Source organism: Lipomyces arxii (genome assembly GCF_038497795.1).
Source record: "Lipomyces arxii strain Phaff 12-163 unplaced genomic scaffold V1512scaffold_4, whole genome shotgun sequence".
NCBI classification, from domain to species: Eukaryota; Fungi; Ascomycota; class Lipomycetes; order Lipomycetales; family Lipomycetaceae; genus Lipomyces; species Lipomyces arxii.
In genome coordinates, this window is record NW_027117703.1 from 743,771 (window position 1) to 767,343 (window position 23,573).

Consider the following 23,573-nt stretch of genomic DNA (forward strand, 5'->3'; position numbering starts at 1 on the left):
ATGGAGAGAAGAATCTGAATCTGAAGACCTGATAGCAATACCAGGATCTTGTGTCTGTGTCTGTGTCTGTAATTGAGGCGCCTGATTGTTTTCTAATCTGTTTGAATCGAAACTAAAGTCAAAGTTGAAATGCTGAGACATAAAATCGTCAGGATCTTGAGCTTGTTCTTCCTCATCTTCCTCATCGTCTTCATCGTCATCATCGTGAGACAAAACAGGGGTATTATTAGATGACAGTGAACTCAACGACGATTCCTTCTCCGCCGCAGCAGAGTTATCAAGATTCAAATCATGAAACGCAAAATACTCGCCCTCATCATGACCAAAATAAAACAAATCCTTTACAGCGTGTTCCATTCAAAAAGCGTTGGTGACAACTCAATATGCGATGTGTGTCGTGGCAGAGTGAAATAAATGTTTGCGATGTTGAGTTCGAAGTGTTGAGGTCATGTCTAAAGTGAAGGCTGATTAGAGTTCATACACGTTACAGTACGCGTAGAAACCTTAATGTCTCATTTTGATTTATATGCATAGTATATGTCTAGTTAAACCATAAATTACTCTATAAAATGGCTACGGAACTTGCCGTCTCTTTAACCTCCCTCGACTGACTTCTCTCACTTAAAAACACACTCGAAGACACACTCAGATAAACACACAAAAATGGCCCTGGTCTTGCCTGAAGATGGAATAAAACTGGGCCAGTCAATCGTCCAGATTCCTCAGGCTTTTCATATTCGTTTATCAGAGTCCGCTTTGAAAGACATCATTGCTGCCGACTCGCTATCTCTTATCCTTGGACTGGCTCCTGTAAGTTATAGTGCGTGTGTCCAAGACATCTACTAATCAAAGAAGGCTCTTAAAACAGGCACGAACATACATGCGTTATCAACAATTGAAGAACCAGTACTGGTCAAGTTGTACACTTCACCAGAACTCGTCAAAGCAGGCGATCTGGTGCCGTGCTCAGGGATTGTGTCGCATAAACTCACAGTCGAAGCACCACGAGACAGGTTAGATCCTACACAGCGCGACAAACGTCGGCTACTAGATTTTCGTCCAACATCGCCTCGATTGGGCGTAAAACCACGACAGCTTGCACTTGCTGCATCGCCTCGCCCGACACTTTCCAAACGGTCGCTGCAGATGCGGACGTTACATTTACTAGCGGTCGAACAACCGGCGTCGGCGACCAAGCTTGCCGAACGGACGAAAGCATCTGAGGACGACATCCTTGCGCTACTGGCTCAGTTTGCGACCAAAGACGAGACCGACAGGTGGGTCCTGACCGATCAGGCTTATAAAGATCTGCGGGTATGGGAATGGACATCGTACGGCCCTAGTGAACGGACGAATTTGATTGAGAAAGCGACAGCAGCGTTCGAACGGTTAGGGTTACCGTCAGACGATCTGGCGTGGCGACATCTGACCAGTCCAGATTTGCGGGTCTCATCCATGCAGCCGACACCTACCCTGGCGTCAACGCCGAGTGAAGCTGTGCAGCCACGAGCGGAGGAGTTGGCATTGACGCCTGGTATGTCTGGCACACCCGGGACACCTGGAACGCCTGGGACACCGGGAACGCCTGGACCAGAGAGTATGCCTACAAAGAGAGTTGGCGGGGCTATACTAAAGACCACAACCAAGAAAGCTCGAACAGAACGAGAACGTACGGAGCGAGAACGTACGGAGCGAGATCATGACCGCGAGCGTACACATGAAAACGTAAACGACAAGAAAGACAGAAATACGAATGACAAAAACGAAGAACTAATGATTCTGGCTCGCAAGTTTAAGTCAAGTTATCGTGAATACAAACGTCTTTTTGCAGATGTTTCTCGCCATGCAGATGAAGTTAATACTAACGACGACGAAGCGTTTAAGCGAGATCGATTATTAAGTCTTCATTCTCAGCTAGAACGATGGAAGATTACATTATGGAAATCAGTGTGAACAAGTAAGTGATCACATCGGGTAAGGGTAACTCAAAGATGACGTGCGGTAAAGATGAATTTCAGGGGTTGGGTTGGGTTACACAAAACACGAAAGTCTGTTTTAAATTAAACTAAAATTCAACATTCAAAAAGACAATACGCATAAATTACATAGTATACAAAAAAAAACCATAATAACAATCAAAATAGTTGTAATACTAAAAAAGAATCAAGCACGATAAACTAATTGTTGAATATTCTGTTGTTGAACTTGCTGGGATTGAGGTGAAGGTTGAACTTGTAATGGCATTTGAAGTAGTTGAGATTGACCAATCTGAATAGATTGAGATTGCGGTGGTGGTAGCTGAGATGACGACATTATTGAATATGAAGAGTTTGAGGTGATTGGTAATGGAGACTTTGATAGTTCCTGCTTGACTGGATCTTTTAGTGATGCAGCAGTAGTCGCAGTAGTAGTAGCAGCACCAGCTAGCTGTCTATTCTCTAACCGCCTTCTTTCAGCAGCAGCCATTACTTGAGCCGTCCTAGCGTAATTCGCAGGATGATAAAGAAACGTCTTTATATCAGTCACAAAGAGAGGATATAATAAATCAACTATTTTCTCTTTATTTGCAAAATCCAGTGCGCGGTCATAAGGAATCCAGACACCTTTAAGATGCATTGCTCCGACTTTGACAACATGACGGTGTTTTTCACTTTTCAAAATCCCATCACGTCTTCCTCTTGTCATTCCAGCAACATTTAGTAATTTAGTACCGTTGACCATGTCATTATCTTCTCTTCTTGCGACACAAACACCCTTTGCTTCAACTTGAAAACATAATGTACCTTCATCTTCCCATAGTGTTGTTGTAACTCTTGGTTTCATTCCAGGCGGTTGAATTTGACCTGAAGGATCTCGAGGTTGTAACATATGATGATTTAGTTGCTGTTGTTGATGTTGCTGTGATTGTTGTGGTTGATATGCGTAACTTGTTTGAGGATGAATCGGAGGTGCAATCATGTATGGATGGTACTGCTGAGATAGAACTGGCATTTGCTGTTGCTGTTGCTGCTGCTGCTGCTGAAATGCAAAATCATAAACATTCGCTATATAACCATGAGAAGATGCCATATACTGTTGCTGCTGCTGCTGCTGCTGTTGCTGCTGCTGTTGCTGCTGTTGATCAGGACTTGGCTGAGGAAAATAATGATGCTGAATTGAATAATGAGGATGCATTTTTTGTTGTATTTGTTGTATTGAAGGACTTGGTAGATTCTTTTGTCCTTGACTATTAATGCCTTGATTATCAGTCATTTTTACTATGATATATTATATATCATATATAAAGAGATATATATCATGTATATAAATAGATGTATATATATGTATATTACAATACAGCATATACAATATATAATGTGTATAATGTATTGTGTGTATGTATATAAATTGTACGTTTATCCGAACAAGACGAACGAACAGCTGCAAGGAAAAAAAGTTCACGCTAGACCCGATCTGCACTTAAAACTTTAATATATCTTAATTTAAACTTTGTCACTCTCTAAAGTGGGTCGACGCTTAATAAACACATGTGATCCGCTAATCTCCGCTTTTGCTGTCGACTCGATTTTATTTCCTATTATAGTAATACCACTGCGTGCACCGGCTGCCCCCGAGACATCGACTCGACTCAGTTTACCTCGACTTCGGCACTTGCCCGAGCGCGTCGAGTGCTTGTCGTGCAGATTCCTGCAGCGCAAGGTCCCCAGACTCCTCCGCAGCCTTCGCGAACGTTCGCTGCAATTGCGGAACAAACGGCCGCACGTATTGTGGGATATGCCGTAAAACAATGGTCAAACTGTCCACAATCGCAACCTTGACTTGCACCCCCACACGCTCCCCAACCGTCCTGATCAGCGGACCTGTCATCTGCGTCACGTACGGTCGAAGTACGTCCCCAGGCGTACGCTTAACAACACCGCCAATTCCCCGCGCAGCGGCTTCTCGCTGCTCGCTAGATCCGTGCATCAGTCCCGTAGTAAACACCGGCAAAACACTGCCTGGACCTTTCGCCATGCTGAAAATCATCCGCACAGGCAGCTTTTGTACAAGCCCGCTGACCGTCTCAACCAGTCCAAGCAAATTCTCCTTGGGCAATCTACCAATCAACGTACGCAAACACCCAACCGCACTCTCGATCACCCGCGCGTCGTTGTCAGCCATCGACCCAATGCACGACGAAACCCACTGGTCAGCGTACTCCTCGTACTCGTCCAGATCCGCGCGACTGAAATACGTCTGCATATGCATGTACGCGCTCGCACGCTTGGCACTGTCTGCGCCATCGTGCCCGTCCGCTATTGCGACAAATAGTTCCATGACCCGCTCAACCTCAACAGTAGACCCGACGACCGCGTCAATCGCATCAGACGCTGCTTCGCTGTCGCTGCCAAGCAGCCCGTCAATGATCGAAGGCAACTCGTAGTACAACGCCTGACCAGCAACCTCAGCTAGCGACCCAATTGCACTGGCATTAAACGCCGTGATTGGTTTCGTTAGCAGCACTGGAATCAACGTCGGGCAAATGACGTCCGCCTTGGTCGCCATGATCTCCTTCAACGCGGCCAAAGCGTACTCGCTATCACCCTGACTCTGCAACAACCGTAACAGTTCAGGCAAAACCGTGTTCACGGCCGAGTCACCAAACACCTCATGCAGCCCGTCAAACGCCCGCGCAGCCGCCCCCCTCACGTTCCCGTCCGGATCGACCAAAGCGGTCTGCACAAACCTGACCAGCACGGCCTGGTTCGACAGCAAAACATTAACCGGCGTAGCCTCGACCAACTCTGTCAACGCAATGCACACACCCTGCTTTGTGTCCGCGTCGCCTGCATACAGCCCGTTCTCGAGCGTCGGCAAGAACTGCGTTAGCAGTGACTCGCCGAACCGCTTAACCAGCTCTCCCAGCGTCGCGCTCGCGTTCTCGCGCTGGTCCTCGTCTGCAGACGACAACCGCCGCATGATCACCTGCGACAATGTGGGCAAAATCTCCTTCACAGTCCGCGGCGTGTTGGGCACAACTGTCTTCCACACCTCGACCGCCGCGTTTCGCACAAGCGCAGTAACATCCGATCGGCACACGTACAGCAGCGACAGAATTCGATCCCGTCGCTCGAGCCCGAGCACTTCCTGCAAACTGCTGTGGACCTCTTTTCCAACAACCTCGTCGTCATCGTCCTCATTCTCGCCGCCACCACCTTGAGGCTTGCTGACACCCGTGATTTGGTACAACAAGTCGCCAGTCAGCTCGATCGACGACAGCCGGATCCTGTAATTCTCATCAGATAAACCGCGCTCGAGTTCAGGCAACAGCAAATCGACGGCCCTCGTCGCGTAGTTCTTCACAATCAGTCTTCCAGCCCGCAAACTTGTCTCCCTAATCGCCTCAACCTCGTCCGCCAACCCGGCCAAGATTGGCGGAATCACTTTAGCAAGATACGGCGCAAAGTTGTTGCCAAACGCGGCGGGGAGGAAAATCATTAAGTTCATAAACGATTCCCTAGTGCTGGCCCGAGTGCTTCCAACACTCTTCAGCACAACCGGCATGATCTCCTCCAACTTGCGCACGCCCAACCCGCTGACGACTTCTGCCAGCGCTTGCGCGGCACCAAGTCGGTCGCCGTCGTTATCTTCTGCCCGCAACATCGACAGCAACTTCGGAACCAAGTCCGGCAGTCGCTCCTCGCCTAACTTTTCGACTAACGACCCGAGCGCCTTGCTCGCGGTCGCTCTAGTCGCAGGCACAGGATCCACCATCGAGATCTCAAGCTCGGCCACCAGAGAGTTCAAGTATGGCAACAAGTCCTTGCTGTCGGTCAGTGACGCCATGTTGCCAACAATCTGGCACGCCTTGCGTTTTGTTGACGCGCTTCTCTCTTTCAATCCACGATGCAAAATATACACAATCTATCATTAGCACAAACCATTGACTGTCTTACAGTACATACCAATGCAAGCGACGGGGCATCAATGTAATGCACAAACGCAGTCTTCAACAACGAATCCAACGCGCCGTCCACATACTTGGTCGGGTCACTGATCGCTTTCAACAACACCGGCACTAAGTTCTGAATCTCAGGGTTACTGATAACCTCTCCGAACCGTTCCAGACTCTGCCCAGCACTCTTGCGCACCTCGCGATGCGTGTCGTTCAACGCACCGACAATCTCCGGAATGATTTGGCTCAGCGACTCGCTCAGCTGGTGCGGGTCTAAGTAAGCCATGGTGCCCAACATCTCAACCGAACCTTTCTTGGACCGCCACTGCGTCTGGTTGAAGTTCTCGAGCACCAGCGGGATCATCTGCTTAATTCCGTACCCTGTCGTGTGCTTCATGATCTCCTTCGCGGCGTCCGCGGTCGCTTCTCTGACTTCAGCCGACGCATCCCCGAGCGAGTTGAGCAGCAATGGCATGATCTCAATCACGTACGGCTCAAAGTACCGCCCTAAACTCATCGACAATATCTCAAACCCAAACTGCACGCCCTGCCGTTTTTTCGGATCCTTTTTATCTTCCAGCCCGGCTGTCAGCTCGCGCATGATGTCGTAATCCGCCAACGCAGAAATCCCGACTCCCTTCACGATCCCAGCAAGCCCGTACGCGGCACCCCGGCGCTCACTGTACTTGTTTCCGCCAAAAAGCTGCTTCAGCAACTTCTCAACGTAAACCCCAATCTTGTCTCCATCCACTCGCTTGATCAGCGGCGGCAGACTCTCCGACACTGCAAACTGGACATTCTCGCTCGGCGCACGCAGCGTCGAAATCAACCGCTCGACAATACTTGGTAGCCGGGCATCGTCCTTCAGGTGCCGCGCCAACGTGCCGTACAGAATGATCGCGCACTCTTTCACCCGGTCCTGTACTTCCGACCCGGTATGTTTCGCGGCAAGACACGATTCTAAAATCGGCATCAACGCATCTACGTGTTCCTGGGCATGCAAATCCAAAATCATGACTCCAGCCTCCTGCATCTCTTGTCTGACTCCGGGTTCTTTATCCCCCAGCGGGCCATCATCAATCATGAACCGCACAAACATGTTGAGCTCAGCAGGCCGGAAAATGGGCGCAATGCACTTCAACGTCGCCGCGATCCCGCTCCGGACCTCGAACGGATCCTTCTGGTCAATCGAAGACTTGACAATCATGCCAAACTCGTCGTACACGGTAGCCGGAGGCGCCGCCCGGACCCGGTACAGGTCCATCAGCGCAGCCAAAAACATGTGGAACAGATTGTCGTCAGCAAGACTCTCGAGCGCGTCTGCAATCGCGCGCGCGGTAGCGGCCCGCACACCGTCGGACCGGTCGAGATACGCCAGCATCCGCTCCGGCGTCTCGGGCGTGATCTTGAGCGCGTTCTCGTCCCAGATCGAGGACGCGGTCTTGGCGTTCAACTCAATCTCGTCATGGCATGCAATCCATAGCTCGTCGGAGTACCCAATATCCGACACGTCAAACTCAGCCTAGCTTGTTAGCTTATCCCTTACAATTCGTCACACGACACTCACATCGATGCCTTCGAGCACAGCGGCCCTGACGAAACTGTCGTCCGAAATGGTCGCTGCAAGTAACAGGTTTAGTTCGTCGTCGGCAATGTTGCCAGAGATGCTCTGACAGATTCCAAGTAAACATTCTTTTCCTTGCTTGTTGCGCACAGGGTACGACTTCATGAACGTAATCACACATTGCAAAACCTCCATTCTCGGGACCGAAGTGTTTGTCACTGCTCGTGTTAGTTTATTCACACAACCTTCTACCAAAACTCACAAATCTCAGTGTGAAACTTCAACGTCTCGATTGCAAGTTCGACCTGCTCATCACGTTCGTCCGCATTGCTACAAGACACACCCTTGACATCCAAAACAAGCAACAGCAGCGGCAAAACATACACCAGTGACATTGCCTCGAGCGGGATCTGCTCGCTCAAAAACCGCAGCCGATATAACACCCTGACGACCAAATCTCTCAGCGATTCCTGCGCCAAGTTGGAAGGCACGTCGGTCACGCCGATCGCACGCAAGAGCGCGACGCCGATGAACCGTCGCAGCGAACCGACACGGACGTTGATCATCTCGGACAGCTCCAGAAACGCGTCAACGCCAGCCGAGCCGACCAGGAGCGACAGTTTGTGCTTGAGCGCATTGCCGAGACACTTTGTCGCGCTCGAAAACCAAATCTCAGGCCCGTTCGCGGTCCCGGAACATAAATACCGGATAAGTTTCACCCCCCTCCGAACATGCATGTAGCCGTCCTGGAGCCTGTCCCGCACGACCCTCTCCTTTGCGAGCTGCTCATTGACTTTCGCCAGCTCGTCTTTATTCAGCTTCTTCTGGCTTGGCTGGGATTTCTTCGCCAGCTCGGCCCTGACTTCGGCCTCCCACTTCAAAGTCGCATAGTCCTTATTGTTCTTATTGACTGCGTGCCGCTCTCGCTCTTTGCTAAGCACATCGACACATAAAACACCGGCCGGCGTGTGCCACATCCTGACGGCCATCTCGTCCACACCGTCAAGCCTATGGACTGACAAGTCATCGACAAACATGTCCCGCACCCATGGCGCCATGACGTCCGGGTTCACAAACGCGAGCGTGGCTGCGGCCTGCATACCCGCATCCACAGTCTGCTCGGTGTCGGCGGCGGCGGTAGCCAATATCGCGGCTTGCAACTCGGCCGCCCGCTCGGCTACCAACTCTGCCGGATCTACCTTCATCCGTTGACATAGTGCGATCCAATTTACTCTATGCTTCACGACGGCATGGTGTGCCAATACCACAAGCCCGACTAACTGGTCTTTCGCAATCGTGTCCGACACCGTATCCAGCCTCGTGATTGACTGCAACGCAACATTCAAGCGCTTTAATCCAGAGGCGGTAATTGCCGCAGAAGGCTCGGCACTATCACGTTCCAACTGCGCAACCCACCGCCATAACCCGGCCTTGATCGAACTGTACACAACTTCTGGACTCATGATGTACGCCACGCCGAGCTCGAACGCGGCAAACTGCCGTACCCCGGGATCAACGGCAGGCGACGTGATGAAGTATAGCATCGCTACACCCCACCCTTCCGCGCTAGCAGGCGCGACTGCACCCGCTGTTGCTCTTAGCGCACGCACGGCCCATGTCTGCTCTTCCTTCGTTGTAAGCTTGGTATACACTCTGTCGAACATGAGGAATGACGGTTTCGGCGCAATCGTCAACGCGGTCTCGACAATCTTGGCTTTTGTCAACGCAGACTCTGTCTTCAACCGCGAGCAAATGGCGACAATGACAAACCCGGCGACCACGAGCTTGCTCTGCACAGTTGCGGTCGGGTTGGCAATGACTTCTTTCCATGTCTCGAGCAGCGCCGGCACGGCGGCCAAGTATAATTCTGCCGCGGCGTCACCTATAGGCTTGACAGGGCCCGAAAACACTAGCTCGCCAAAACCTGAAATCCAGTATCTTCGCAAGTTCTGGCGTTTATCAGTTAGGCCTTTCAGTATGGCGTCCCACACGGGCTTGTCGACCGCGACGTTTGCGTCAAGACCGGTCTGGGTGTGGTAGTAAATCGCGTTCACGATAGCTGCTGTTGCCGGCTCATTAATTTCTTTGGCTGCAAGGCTCACCAAACCGGCCGGCACGGTTTTTGCAAGCGACGACGATCGCGGAAACGCGGTCAGCGCCGCTGCGTACATTGCACGTTGGTCGGCTGCTGTAATTTTTGACGTCGTCAGCGGTGTGAGCAGTTCGTTTGCAATTATAGGCACGACTTCTTCGTCTGTGCACTTGGCAAACAGGGCCACAACCGTCTTGACCGCGTTGTCACGCACCGCGTCCTTTGACGACTTGAACGACGATAGCAGCGGCGCGATTAAATGGTCTTTGACAGCAGCAGAGCAGTCGATCGACTTTGGCAGCGAGTTGACAAAATGGAGCGTGACCGGTCCCAGCACTGCTTCCGGTGACCGCAAAAGCGCGCGGCCCAGTGGAGCGGCAAGGTCGAGCAGATCTGGTGCCTCAAAATAATTTTCGAAAAATGAATTTAGCGCCTTTGCATCATGAGCCGCGACAGCGACCTTGGAACCAAGAACTTCTCTAGTGTAGAACGCAATAACGTCAGGCTTGCGGTCCTTGACGGTCTGATACGCAGTCAGATTCTGGCTTAACTCTGCCGCTGTGCCGGCGAGCAGACCCAGTAATGATGCTGTACCAAGCTTTGCCGTTTTGCTTGCTAAAATGTCAAGATACATCTCGCCAGCGGTGTCGACCGCTGCAAAGACAGTGGCTAGAGCGGCTTTGGTTGCCCGTTCTGCTGAGCCTGCCAATCTGCGTCTCTTAACGTCTGATGACTTGAGACAGCCGTCGATGCATGTAGCCTGAACAGTGACCAGATCAGCAATGTAAGTTTTGTAATATGACTTGTCTTCCATCTTGCAGAGAGTTGAGATTGTGATATTGACCCATTCTAGCAGGACAAAGTAGTCTGCTGCAGCCTTTCCTCTCTTAGTGGTCTCTGATTTGAGTAAATCGACAAACCTTGAAGTAAAAACACCAAGGTATGACTCGATCAATGCTTGAACTGCCTGGATCACTGCCATTCTCGAAGCATGATCTTCATACAATGCATATGTCGATACCAATACATGCAGGACAATATCGAGGTCCTCACTCGCGTCTAAATCGATTAGAACCAATTTCGACAATAGAAAACATCGTGACGCGCCTTTTGCTCGAGCGGCATTTGCAATTGATGTGAACAGCTTGACCCGTTGCTTTGTTGAAGACGACATTGCAATTGTCGAGGCACGAGTCTTGACCTCGTTCCAGCTGGACTCGTCCATTTTGAACAGGAGGTTTTTTTCAATTTAAACAAAATAATTTTCAAATGCTGATTTTAAATATGCTTAACACGTCTAGTTTATTACTCTAAAATGGTGAAATTTGTAAGTTGAAATGCCCACTGTTAGACGACTGCTAATGAATTTTTCTCGAGGCCTTGTATTAAGGTTTAAACATAACTTTATTCTATATAAATGTATAACACAAAATATTTATGGTATATTCACTACAACACATGACATAAGATGAAGAAAACTACGCGAACTTCACCAACTTCATCTTTCTCTTCTTTACAACTAAACCAATCAGTGATGTAAGTGTATTCTCGTCCGTTTGCAGCTCTCGATCAATTCTTGCTGAGATTTATTTTTACCTTTGTGAAAATGATTTTCGGTGTGAAATGGTTGGGCGATGTGGAAAGTGTCGGCACATTCACCACCATTTTCGGCACATTATTTACTGAGATTGAATATGTTGATTCTGTATTGTGTACTGACGCGTGTTGATGCGTATTGACGCTTATTACGCGTACTGATGTGTATTATAGACGCGTATTGCGCGTATTGACATGCTGCTTGAACCTGATTGAGTCGAACGCCATGAAATGTACCGCACGTCAATGTGTTGGCATTGAGTACATGTCACTGGAGTATTTCGTCATTGTACAGTATAGTTGTGTGTGCTAGTTCTGGTTTGAATTTTATCAGTATTGCGGGGTAGTTTAGTGAGATGTCACCTACTGGACTCTTATACTGTGTGTCTGTGTATCTCTGTATATAGCCTATATATCTATATATATTCTAGTCTATGCATACTCTACATATACTGTGCTATACTCTTTGTGCAGCGTTATACTATATCAATGTTCTAATTTAACGTTGTATTTGTTCTTACTGACTAGGCTTTGAGTATTCAACTGTTCGGTCTCTTTTTATCCACAAAACATTTATTATTTTTTAATAATGATTTATTTTATTGTAAAACAAGATATCTTAATCATTTCTATTTAATCTTTTCTCTCTAATTTCATTTTTATGCTGAATACGCGTGACCTTTTTACGCTAAAAAAAAGGGAAAATTGCGCCGCTTACTGGACGGAGCAAAAACTTTCTCCTCACTCGAATTTTGGCTCTATATATTTATACCCTGACTTTTCCCATCTTTTTCGCTTTCTATTAGTCACACACAACATTCTCTTCTTTTGTTACTCTTTAAAAGACCATTACAAAGTTTAATTACGATCAAATCGAAGAACAATGCGTGTTTCAATTATTGCTAGAAGAACTCCTTTAATTCACTTCCTCGGAAAGAGAGTGTATCCTGGTATGTCTTCCGATTTAACTGCAACTCATTCAGTTTGTTCAACGTGGATGTCACAAGCGCGTGAATAATTGAATTTTTATTATTTAGCGTGAAATTTGTCTTGTCATTGAATCATGAATTAATTCGAAAATCATGTTCCGCATTTTGCCGATGACTAACGTCAAATAGAAACAATCGATCACACTGCCAGAGTTCACCCTCAAGATCCTCATGGTGAATTACCTGCTTCATTCAAGCAATACCGTCTTAGAGCACAACAGCATGGTCCATTGTCAACTTCAGTTTATAAACGTCCATCGCCAATTGTTGCTGCTCCTGGAGAGTTCATGTCGCGGAGCGAACTACCGGCCAGATATCGCTACATTGCTCTTGAAGCTTCAGAGATTGACCTTATCAATAGCGGTGGTGCTGATGCTTACTGAACGACTATTTTGGCAGTATCATGACCTCTATTTTTACATTATTCATAGCATTGCCATGACCGGTTCATGATTTGTATTCAGTCTCTCTCATATCAAGGTCCTCAGTCGCTTGTTTTGTATCTCATTTGGTGTTTTGGCAGGAGTGCTGGTTTCTCACGTTGCATATATGTCGTTTTTATTGGGCTGTAGGGCGGATAGGGGTATGGGAGTTGAGAGTAGGCTTGAAATCAAAATGTATAACCGACTCAATTAAAAGTTATTACTGTTATATTATATGTTCGTATTGTATTATTGCTATATGAATGCCTGTATCTATCTATATTGTAGTATTGTCAAAGTTAAGAAGATCAACACGGAAAGTGCCGTCTATGGCCAAAAGTAGTCTACCCCACGATCCTCCCACTTTGTACTTTCATCACAAACATTCGTCCAAAAACAACAAACACAGATTCAGATTGTATGAGGTACATTCGCATTAAGACTTCATTTATAGACGACCTTAAATGAGTGGTCGCAAAGAAAATGCAGTGTTTAAAGTCGTCGTACTTGGTGATGGTGGTGTGGGAAAGACTGCGCTCACTATTCAAGTAAGTCGATCAATTTACTTTGAAAGCAAAGACTAATAGTAAAGCTATGTTTAAACCATTTTGTTGAAATGTATGATCCGACAGTTGAAGACTCATATCGCAAACAAATCGTCATTGATCATCAAAGTTGTATGGTTGAAATCTTGGATACTGCTGGTCAGGAAGAATTCAGTGCTCTAAGAGATCAATGGATCACGTATGTGATAAGTTTACGTATAGTTCTGATTTAACAAGTCAGTGAGGGTGAAGGTTTTGCATTCGTGTATTCAGTCACATCTAGGACTTCATTCAACAGAATACTATCCTACGTCCAACAAGTTGAACGGGTCAAGAAATCTGCCGTCCCAATGGTATTGATCGGCAATAAATCTGATCGCGTAATCGAACGAGAAGTATCATCTCAAGAAGGTGCTGCTCTTGCAAAAAGACTCGGCTGTGATTTTTTCGAATCGTCGGCTAAGAACGACATAAACATTGAACGAGCTTTTTTCGAAACGATTAAACTAATGCGCAAGTCTAGACAGAATCCGACTCCAACACCACCACGAAACATCGGATCACCTGCGCAAGGCATTATGTCAGGCAACGCAGTCACGTCGAGACGATCAACAAAGTCAGGGCTGGGACCTAAAACAAACGCTTCGCATTTGACTTCAAAACCACCAAAAAAGAAAAAAGATTTGTGTGTTATTGCATAACTACTTAATTAATATCTAGTCTATATGACCTTCGTAACGCCAAAACCAAAAGGAGTTTTATTCTATATATAATTTTATTGCCGAACGAGTATATCGCCCCATGTCCCCAGTATCTCCTTTACCAACAAGTCATCTCGTGCTGCTTCCTTTGCCGACGGCCGGCTTCTGAAGTCAACAGTAAGCAGTCTGTGCAGAAACTTTGCCAAATCCGCTCGTCGCGGGTCACTTAATAGTTGCTGCAGCACAGTCTGCTCTTGCTTAACCACCACCTTTGGCAGCACAACTGGCGGTGTCGTTGTCGCAGCAGTCTGTACTACAATCGCGTCCCCAATCTCATCTTCAACCAGACGGCCGAACGGCGACCCACTTACAGACGACATTGTCGGCGGCGAAGTCGACAACAATCTGACCGGCGGGCTCTGCGACATTAGCAGCATTTCCGAAGTCAAATGTATTTTTGGCTTGACGTCTCTCACGTCCACGTACACGTTCGATTTTGTGGATCTTGTCTTTCGTGACGACGGCTCTCGTTTAGCGGATGACGAAGGCTCTCGTTTTCGCCGCCTTCGAACGTATTCCCGAGTAATTTTCCCATTGCCGTTCTGTCGTCGCTTGCGAGCACTCGTCGGCGTGATTGGACTTTGGACTGTCTCGACCTTCACGGGAGGAGTTCTTGTCTGAGGTTCACTCATTTCCTGTAATATCGCGTCACCAAACTCATCAAGCCAAAGATCAGCAGTAGGTCGATAGCATTCTAAACTACCAAACCATTTCTTCAACAGATTAATGACATCTAACCTCGTCTCTCCCTTGACAATTTTAATGTCATTGCTTTCGACGCCATACACACCATCCAGCAGCAACTCCAACAAAATCATACCAACGCTCCACACGTCAATTCGTTCATCAAACCCTTTATCTCCTACAAAGACCTCCGGTGCACGATACGCTATCGACTGGATTTCGTAGTCACTATGATACAAATACGTACTGCTGACCTTCGTTGAGTTTCCGAAGTCAATGATCTTGATGCGAAAGTATCCAGACTCTTGCTGCGGCGAAAACAACATATTGTCCGGCTTCAAATCGGCATGTATCCACCCCAACTCATGCAGCTCGTGCAGACCGGTCAGTAACTGCACCGCGACCATCGCAAACGCGTAGATCCGGTCCGGACACGTCAAAGAATTATGCCCAAACGTGTGCTCGCATCGCGGCAATCTGACTGGTCTCGACGCGTCAAGCCACTCCATTGCAAGGTGTAAGCACCCGTCACTATAAAACGACGTGTAAAAATCGACAAAATGACGCGACCGGATCCTTCGCAACTCAATTAAGACACGGGATTCGTGAACACCAATTTGCGTGTACTTCTTCACCAATTTTTTGACAGCCACTCGCTTCTTGCATACAACATCCTCAACTAATAACGTCGTCCCAAACGCGCCAGTGCCTAATACATGCACCACTTTATACCTATTAACCAGCAAATCTTCTAATCGTCCATTCCGCGCCAGCGTTCTCGACGGCGTCAACAACTTTGGCGGTGTCCGACCCATACTGCCTATTCCGTCAGTTTTCCTGTCATTAAAACACTGCACAAATAAACTCACGCTCGTTTGCATCAACCCGAATTGGGCTCGGGACGGGCAATTCAGTTATGCCTTTGTGCTGGATAGACGCGTATAGACGCGCGAGTCCTAACGTCAGATGCACGAGGGGTTGTCGCGTCGACGGCCGGTCTGGTGGCTGTAAATGCTCGTCCATTGAGTGTCTACATGAATAAACAGCTCAGTTTTCCTCTATTTATTTACTCTTTTTTACCTTCTGATTTCTGGTGTTTACTTCAACTTCAGGTCTGTGATGTGTGGCGGTGTGAAGGTGTGGCAGTGTTTCTACGATATATCAAGATGATAGAGACAGTCCATATAATTGCACAATTGCTAACTATACAAAGTAGAATACATCACGCAGGGTATTGATGACGTATATGATTTTCTGATTGATTTTTTCTGTTTACTGTTAGCTGTTTCTTATTTTCTTTTATTAAAGTACTCACCGCTAAGAACGTCGTCTTCTGGCTGATCTCTCATACTGTCTGAGAGATCTGACATGTTCACAAATAGCAGCGAATGCCAAACTCATGTACTGTTCTGCTGTTTGCAAAATAATAGGCTCAAACAAAATTTCTTCGTCCAAATCATGTTGACGGTCTGATTCGTCTGCAGAAGCGAAGATATGTTCAATCTCACGGTCCAAGGTCGTATCCATCGACACGTCAAATAACTCATCAATCAAAATGGATTCGTATCCACTGTCGACATAGTCGTGCGTGAGGTAATCGTCCAAAGTATGTTTTGACTCTTGGTCAACTGGCTCTTCCTTGACGACGACCATTGGTTCCTGCGTGAAATAATCAAGTTCACTTCTTGATGATTTATCTTCTACCTCGACTTTCAAATAAACTTGTGCTGGCGGGTGTAACTCCTTACAATTTAAGAAAGCATTCTCGTCGTTTTGTTGACAGTCAGCATATTGAAGTTCCTGATAATCAAGGCATGGATCTTCGCTATTTTCGATTGCCACAGCGAAGCCATAGCCATGATCGGGAGTGGTCATTCTGGATACTGACGTAGGAACATTCGGGATATCTGACCGTGGCTCTACAACCGCGTACTGAAGACTTTCTTCAAACTCAGCGTTGGTCACTTCGCCAGAGGGCGCGTGATTGTTGTTCACAATATCGAGTCCGTCCAGAAGTTGTGGAAAAATGGAACTCACCGGCGGCGACAAAGGCTGCTCTGAGTCCGAACGATAGTCATTGTTTGTCATCTTGTGGGCGTGGTTATTTTAAGTATTAGAGCAGACGGTTGTAATTGGAAGCATGGTGAAGGAGAAAGAGAAATGGGCAATACGATCATTGAAATATGGGTTCCGAAATCGGCATCAAGCTATGGGGTCTGGGGAAGCGAGGTTATGAACTGTGAACAGTACGGCATTGAATGCTTGTGGCCACAATAGTAGTTTAAAAAAATGTGTGTTTTATTATTTTGGCCTAATGCAGGCCTACTTGCTGATTTGGAGAAAACTTTATTCACCACGTGAGAAGCTGTTCTGTTTTATGACCAACGTGCGATTTTATCGGGACTGATTATTACTGCTGGTATCTATCGTTTGTTTCACTGTGCTGTACTGAAGAAGCTGACTTTATAGATTGTGCTGTCTGATCGGATGGGCTTTCTGACTACAATACAACAGCATTCTTGTGGGGAGTAAAGTGGATATCGGAACGGACCGGTGTGAGACTTTATAAACCTTCCTCAAGATGGGTGAGCCGCATAAAAAAGCTTATAGTTTTCCAACCGGTGACGACACCCGCCGCGTCCATTTTGATAGCTTGCGATATGAAAAGATCAAAATTAATGAACAATTGGTTGAGTAAATCAAATTGCAATTAGATTCATATAAAAATACAAAAAAAAGTGTCATAGAGGTCACCTCTACGCCTTCTCTGTAAGGGCATCAGTAGGAGTCTGTTCTACAGCAGCTGCGGTCTCGAGAAGCATATTGTTATCAAAATGCTTCTTGCCGTCCATCATCTGTTTCCTCTCTGCAGCCGCCAACAACACCTGATCCAAACACCTCAGCAACGTCCTCCAAGTCATGACCCCGAGTTTCTGGGAAGAAGAAATAGACAATGACCATGAGGAACACAAGATTGCAGCACCAGACAATGTAATACTTCCACGTGATGGCCTCCGTGGCAATTGGGTTAACGTAATTGTTAAACAGACCGACAAAATACTGGAAAGCTGGTAAATCATTGATCCGGTAACACGCATAAAGTAGGGACAAGTCTCCATAACATAAGGTCTTCCAATGACGGCACAAATGACATTGCAACTGTTGTAAAGATAGATCATCGTGACCACACCAGTTGCCAATCCTTTGTCTTCAATGTTACGTTGCTGATTGATGGCCGACAAAATCGTCCAGATAATGTAGCAGAAACACATTGAAGACAAACCAGACATAAACACTATCCGTCGATTGAATCTGTCAACAACCGATGCAATAACCACACTGGCCACGAATGCCCAAACAGTAGTTAGACCAATTTTTTTTTAAAAGTTTTCACATTACTCGCAATAAAAAACTTTGATTTTTTACTTTATGCTCCTGCTGGGCGCAGTCTTATAATAGATCGTAGTGTAAAAATATTTCGATTCGGACTGGGTCTCAACAACGTTTAAACTGCAACGCTTCAAGATCGTATGATGTTGATTTCTTCCCGTTGACTCCAAATCAAAGCCTCACAAATTCGTACTATAGTTTCGTTAAGACTCTTATTGTATAAATGATATACGGTTTTGAAGGCTGGCCGCGTTCTTGAAATGGTCTGACAACCAACTACAGCCGTATGCCCATACTCATTCTTCAGTCTCACAGGCATCTCATAAAGCTATGGGGACAAATACCAACAAATACAGCAGTACGGAGCAGTGTATTTTCTAGCCTACCGGTAGCTATCTATTCCAACTCACACAGGTCAAGTCAAAACCCAATCAAACAGAGCACTCAAAAGCAGTAGAAGCACAGAAGTTTGTTACAGACCACTGCAGTCGACTAAACACTTTCTGCAACAGATTGAGAATGTTTGACTCTGACAGCCCAAGTCAGAGATAAAAACTTACTTACTACATTAGACCATTTGAAGCACCGACCTTACTGACAATGCTAAATGTGCTATTGAACAGTATGATCCACTCAAGCGTGATGTACTATCGCAATGACATACCAAGCCTACTTAAAAACAGACCCTCAACTGGTTTCACACAAACTCAAACCTATCAGACTCCGAACAACATGCTTGCTGTCAATGCCCAGACCTATCTAAGTATGAGTAGTTGAAGACCAATTTTCCCGGGCACTGACCTAACTAATGCCAATTCAAACTAGTAATGTAACAGGATATTTCAGCCGACAAGTGAAACATTTCTCATTATGTCTGTAGTAGCGCATTACAACAAAACAGTGTAAATACCAAGGGATTTGCGATAGAAAGCGTCTCTGATGAAGTTGCGAGCAATTTGTAAGTTGACCGTAAGTTGACCAAACTGCTAAGAAACTTTTGGTCAAATTGGCCGTTCAGTAATGGATGCACTTGTAGGAAAAACCTGGCCATTTCGACTTCGGTGACGTGTGGCCCACACAGAAGTGTGGCCGTGCTAAATGGCTGCGTCAACAATTACGAAAGATCCCATTACAATTATTGTCATGATTTCAATTTACAAACTGTGAATACAAATGTGTAACATAATATAGTGTTGTGATGATTATATATCATATCAAATGACTGACTAAAGAGCTGTATATCTCTTCTGTGATATTTCTGTATGTGTATGTCTTGCTACTATTCACTTGCAATGAGATTTTGGATCGTATGCCGATTGCTCATAATCATAATAATATGCCTCCATTCCCAAGACGTCTTTCACCAATCCTCGGTATCAAAAACTGATTGGTCTTTTTCTGATTCAAATTCGTCGCTACTTAACGGCGTAATGTAATTTGTCACAACCTCGGCGGAAGGAGAACTTATGAAGTAGCCTTCGCTTTCGCTGGCTAAACTGTCTTCATAGATTGTGTTGATATCATCTGTTTCTGTGCTGCTATCTGAATTATCTGCGTTGTATGCAGCCGTTGGAATTTGCTCTGATATCTCGATGCCTGTCATACTTTGAAATTGGAGGTATTCAAGGTCTTGGACGACAACCTCAAGCCCGTTTCCAGTTTCAGCACTATGAAATTCAAGGTCGTCAACACATGTTTCTACTCTCCACAAATGGCAATAATCATCCTCATCTTCAGACTCGTCGTCTGCGTCATAGATTATGTCGGCAACCTCGACACTACATTCGGCCTGGTCGGCATTTGCGGCGAAGAAAAAGTCCGGCTGGGACTGCGCTGGTTCCTTTTTGCGGTTGGCACAGTTGTTGAAGCAGTCAGAATTATTCAAAGCACTGTTAGCGACAAGATGCACTTGGAAATGTTCGTCAGAGTCGGACAAAAGTAATTGATTTGGAAAAGTCATATTGTGGCTTGCTTGAGTATCGGTAGACCCAATTACATATAGTGAAAGAGGCTAGAACTTAAAGAAAAATAATGTAGGTGAGAAAGGAGAATGGGGCTAGCTATCGAGTTTTAAGTGTATTTACATCTGGGGAAGCACTGCTACGGGTACGCCGCGGGACGTTGCGCTCGTCAGGGTTTGGACATGCAACTGAATGTGTTCTGTGGAAGGTTTGTGGTTGCAAGGGCAGTAGGACGTGAGAGAATGACTGCTTATGATTTTGGCCAAAAGCAGACTTGTTGCTAGATTTGGACGAACTTAATCTGCCACGTGCGTATTAAACGCGTGATCTCGCAGCTGAATTACTGCCATCCATAAATTTGCTTTCCATTTTGTGATCTTTTGTTTAGTTTGTTGTTCTGTACTACTTGAGTGACTTGCTTGATTGACTTCGCGGCATAACAAAGTGCGATGCGATGGAACTTTCCACGGGAAGTTCTTGTTCAACAAGTTCTCATAGCACTTTGCTAGTGTGATAAAGTGTTGCATGAAACACGCGTAGAATAAATCGTAGCATCGAGATTTCGATTCAGGCTGATTTCGTTTACAGCTTTCAATGATTCTCTGTGCCTCTCTTGGCCACTTGATATCACTGTCCACGAATATACCAGGTCCGTATGCGAACGAACGATGGCAACCGGTTGAAACTATTTATCAAATATTGTAGATGATAGAAAGATAGCGGAGTGTTGATATTGGTGACAAAGAAGTTCCAAAAGGCCTGATATTACTGCCCTCACAGCAATAGCGCTCAGTCATATATATTCTCTTTCGCCGGTTTACAAGCCCCATGTCACGCAAACAAACACTAAAAACTAGACAGTCAAGCATATCAAAATTAATTCAGAACCCGGCAGTTTGTAGGTAACTTGTATGAATGTGAAGTGCATGCAGAAGCGATGCCATAAAGATCTTGTCAGTTCAAGGGTTTTGTGCTGATATCATGGCCTCCTCAGCTGTCTTGCACTCGCCAGGCGTATGTGCGTGAATGTGCATCGGCGTATATGTGGGTTTACTTGATTTATAATACATTCACCAATTGTAAATGAGCATCAGTAATATAACAACACAGCAGACATTTAATTTGTACTAGTTATAAGGCCTGGCGGCAGCAGTTTAGCCATGCGGCTCGAGACTACAAGGCCTTGTTGGAGACTCAGTCCCAAATCTTTTATATCAGCAACGATCTAGAATAGAACAAGTTTACGCCAATTGGAGTGTAGCTTTGTATAATTGCGAGTAGCGATAGCACAAGACGTACTTGATATCCATTTGCGTTAATACTAGCAGGCCAGGCAGGCAATTTCAGCAATGGCACTAGGGCGGTATGCTCCGGTCGAGCAGCAGCAGCAGCAGCAGCATGTCGAGTACGATTCCGACAGCGCGACCGATATCGACGCGTTTGGGGACTTGCCACAACACGACTCTGCGTCGTCGGCAGTCATGACCGGCACAAGAACTCATCGTCGGAACTCGTCGCTCAAGACGTCGATGCAGCCAAGGTTATCGACTACATTTGGAACCTGGAATGAGAGCCCGTTCAGTTCGAATGACGACGAAGGAGGACCTGAGGAGGGAATTGCGTTTAATATTGACGATGAAGATCCGTACACATCTACCATTGCGCCGGCATCGCGCATGCGTCTACCTTCCACCGATCGGATATTGTTTAAAAAGATTGCAATCAACATTGGGTTTATATTGCTTTGGTATACATTTTCATTATCACTTTCATTGGTAAGTTATAGATATAAAATTGTATGGTCCGTGCTAATTGATAGTACAATAAATGGATGTTTTCGGGGAAGCACTTAGACTTCAGATTTCCTTTATTTGCTACATCAGTTCACATGGTCACCCAAACTCTGCTGGCGGGATTGGTTCTATACGCGGTGCCTAAATTCAGACCAACCCGAGAATCACGCATGCCATGGAGAACATATATTACACATGTTGGGAGTTGCGGAATAGCTACCGGAGCCGACATTGGGCTTGGGAATATGTCTTTACGGTTCATCACTCTAGCTTTCTACAGTAAGTCTTTTGCTATTGTTTATGTCTTGATTGCTAATGAGTTAGCAATGGTAAAATCTTCAAATTTGGTGTTTGTGTTACTGTTTGCATTTATCTTTAAATTAGAGCGGCCGAATCTAAAACTTATTGGCATCATAGGTATCATGACGGCAGGAGTTGTCATGATGGTTGCGAGCGAGACCGAGTTTGTGTTGATTGGATTCATACTAGTGTTGATTGCTGCTATGCTCTCTGGATTTCGGTGGTCACTAACACAGATTCTGTTGAAACGAAACGAGGCCACATCAAACCCATTTGCAACCATTTTCTACTTGGCACCTGTTATGTGTGTGACACTGTTATTGCTTGCGATACCGATCGAAGGTGTTAGAAATTTTGTGCAGTCGCCGGTTTGGGTTGAGGAATCATGGGAAATGTGGTTTCTGATCTTAGTTGCACCGGGAATGATTGCATTCATGATGACCGCGGCTGAGTTTTTTTTGTTACACCGGACCACAGTCGTGACACTGTCTATTGTCGGAATCTTCAAAGAAGTCGTCACAATTGGTGCATCAGCCGGTGTGTTTGGCGACCAATTGACACCGGTTAACGTGTCTGGTTTGATCGTAACACTAATTGCGATTGGTGTGTATAATTACATACGAATTAGAGGGATGCGTGAAAAAATTCAAGAAGAGCGGAGTATGGGCGGTATGGCTTCGGCAGATGATGGGCCAGGTTTGGCGTACGCGCCTGTGCCTGCTGGGGACGAATTAGAGATGACACGGATGGGGAAATATTCTAGCCGGGCAAGTCCGTCAGATGTAGAAGGGTTTTATGACGTGGCAGAGGTTGAGGAAGCATCTGCAAAAAAGGTGTGATCTAGATCTGCAATAAACAAATATAAATTTTTGTCAACAAATCTTAACTCAAAGAATGTTTATTTTTGGTTTTGTATAGAGTTTTGTCAATGTGGATTAGAGACACGGCTTTGAATTGAGGACGATTTAGTCATAGTTGACCTTTAATGCGATGGTCAGTGCACTAATAATTTTTTTTTTCATTCTCTCTTTTTAGTGTGTTGTATGTATGCAATGTATTTAATTGTTTATAACCAGTAATATTAATATTTTATAGTATAAATTGCGTTAAATAGACAAATAACAAGCTATAAATATAAAGTATGCCTTCCTTAGTGAACACACATAGTAAGTAATAGTTGAATGCTGCAGCCACCCGTAACTTTAACCCCGTGGCGTTTTTTAAGTGAAAACCTTTTTTCTTCTTCTAAACTTTAAAATTTATTAGCATTTTGAGACCGAGAAGCCAGAAAAATGTGATTTAATTAAACAATTTAAATTTATAACATCACTTAAATCTTTTTTACAGGCTAATGTCTTATTTTGTTTATATTGTTTATTGCCCGCGTTTTATGTTTATGGTCAAACGGATTCAGCCGAAGACGCGGGGGGGAGGAATAACAACAGATTTCGAGCGAATTACGTCAGGAGAAAAGCTTAGCGAGTACGAACGTGACGGGGGTCTTTGACGAAGTTAAATTGTGCCCCTCATTCAATTCACTT

At 45.8% G+C, this 23,573-nt stretch overlaps 10 protein-coding genes across 10 annotated transcripts; 4 read left to right on the forward strand and 6 right to left on the reverse strand.

Annotated features, from left to right (window-relative positions):
• The first annotated feature begins 631 nt into the window (after nt 1–631).
• V1512DRAFT_260602 (uncharacterized protein) lies at nt 632–2,122 on the forward strand. The gene is made up of 2 exons (XM_066915901.1): nt 632–810; nt 856–2,122. The coding sequence occupies exons 1-2, from the start codon at nt 664–666 to the stop codon at nt 1,951–1,953; spliced, it is 1,245 nt and encodes a 414-aa protein (XP_066772753.1). The 5' UTR covers nt 632–663; the 3' UTR covers nt 1,954–2,122.
• On the reverse strand, nt 1,975–3,367 carry V1512DRAFT_260603 (transcription regulator HTH, apses-type DNA-binding domain-containing protein). The gene has a single exon (XM_066915902.1). It carries the CDS (start codon nt 3,250–3,252, stop codon nt 2,164–2,166), a length of 1,089 nt encoding a protein of 362 aa, XP_066772754.1. The 5' UTR covers nt 3,253–3,367; the 3' UTR covers nt 1,975–2,163.
• V1512DRAFT_260605 (armadillo-type protein) lies at nt 3,368–10,940 on the reverse strand. Its single transcript, XM_066915903.1, has 5 exons — nt 10,699–10,940; nt 7,762–10,650; nt 7,503–7,717; nt 5,946–7,457; nt 3,368–5,904 (listed from the first exon to the last, which is right to left on the reverse strand). Exons 1-5 carry the CDS (start codon nt 10,814–10,816, stop codon nt 3,634–3,636), a joined length of 7,005 nt encoding a protein of 2,334 aa, XP_066772755.1. The 5' UTR covers nt 10,817–10,940; the 3' UTR covers nt 3,368–3,633.
• A 1,032-nt stretch (nt 10,941–11,972) lies between these two features.
• Nucleotides 11,973–12,827, forward strand: V1512DRAFT_260607 (uncharacterized protein). The gene is made up of 2 exons (XM_066915904.1): nt 11,973–12,137; nt 12,306–12,827. The coding sequence occupies exons 1-2, from the start codon at nt 12,071–12,073 to the stop codon at nt 12,557–12,559; spliced, it is 321 nt and encodes a 106-aa protein (XP_066772756.1). The 5' UTR covers nt 11,973–12,070; the 3' UTR covers nt 12,560–12,827.
• A 130-nt stretch (nt 12,828–12,957) lies between these two features.
• V1512DRAFT_260609 (ras family-domain-containing protein) lies at nt 12,958–13,869 on the forward strand. Its single transcript, XM_066915905.1, has 3 exons — nt 12,958–13,146; nt 13,191–13,342; nt 13,385–13,869. The coding sequence occupies exons 1-3, from the start codon at nt 13,063–13,065 to the stop codon at nt 13,842–13,844; spliced, it is 696 nt and encodes a 231-aa protein (XP_066772757.1). The 5' UTR covers nt 12,958–13,062; the 3' UTR covers nt 13,845–13,869.
• A 49-nt stretch (nt 13,870–13,918) lies between these two features.
• On the reverse strand, nt 13,919–15,611 carry V1512DRAFT_252359 (kinase-like domain-containing protein; the record flags this gene model as incomplete). Its single annotated transcript, XM_066914708.1, has 2 exons — nt 13,919–15,408; nt 15,458–15,611. The coding sequence occupies 2 exons, from the start codon at nt 15,609–15,611 to the stop codon at nt 13,919–13,921; spliced, it is 1,644 nt and encodes a 547-aa protein (XP_066772758.1).
• Nucleotides 15,612–15,905: 294 nt separating this feature from the next.
• V1512DRAFT_246786 (uncharacterized protein) lies at nt 15,906–16,676 on the reverse strand (the record flags this gene model as incomplete). Its single annotated transcript, XM_066914450.1, has 1 exon — nt 15,906–16,676. The coding sequence occupies one exon, from the start codon at nt 16,674–16,676 to the stop codon at nt 15,906–15,908; it is 771 nt and encodes a 256-aa protein (XP_066772759.1).
• A 334-nt stretch (nt 16,677–17,010) lies between these two features.
• On the reverse strand, nt 17,011–17,993 carry V1512DRAFT_125937 (uncharacterized protein). The gene has a single exon (XM_066912940.1). It carries the CDS (start codon nt 17,876–17,878, stop codon nt 17,345–17,347), a length of 534 nt encoding a protein of 177 aa, XP_066772760.1. The 5' UTR covers nt 17,879–17,993; the 3' UTR covers nt 17,011–17,344.
• Nucleotides 17,994–19,338: 1,345 nt separating this feature from the next.
• On the reverse strand, nt 19,339–19,938 carry V1512DRAFT_252362 (uncharacterized protein; the record flags this gene model as incomplete). Its single annotated transcript, XM_066914709.1, has 1 exon — nt 19,339–19,938. One exon carries the CDS (start codon nt 19,936–19,938, stop codon nt 19,339–19,341), a length of 600 nt encoding a protein of 199 aa, XP_066772761.1.
• Nucleotides 19,939–21,468: 1,530 nt separating this feature from the next.
• On the forward strand, nt 21,469–22,871 carry V1512DRAFT_204706 (triose-phosphate transporter family-domain-containing protein; the record flags this gene model as incomplete). The annotated part of the gene is made up of 3 exons (XM_066913335.1): nt 21,469–21,714; nt 21,759–22,011; nt 22,057–22,871. The coding sequence occupies 3 exons, from the start codon at nt 21,469–21,471 to the stop codon at nt 22,869–22,871; spliced, it is 1,314 nt and encodes a 437-aa protein (XP_066772762.1).
• Between the last annotated feature and the right edge of the window lie 702 nt (nt 22,872–23,573).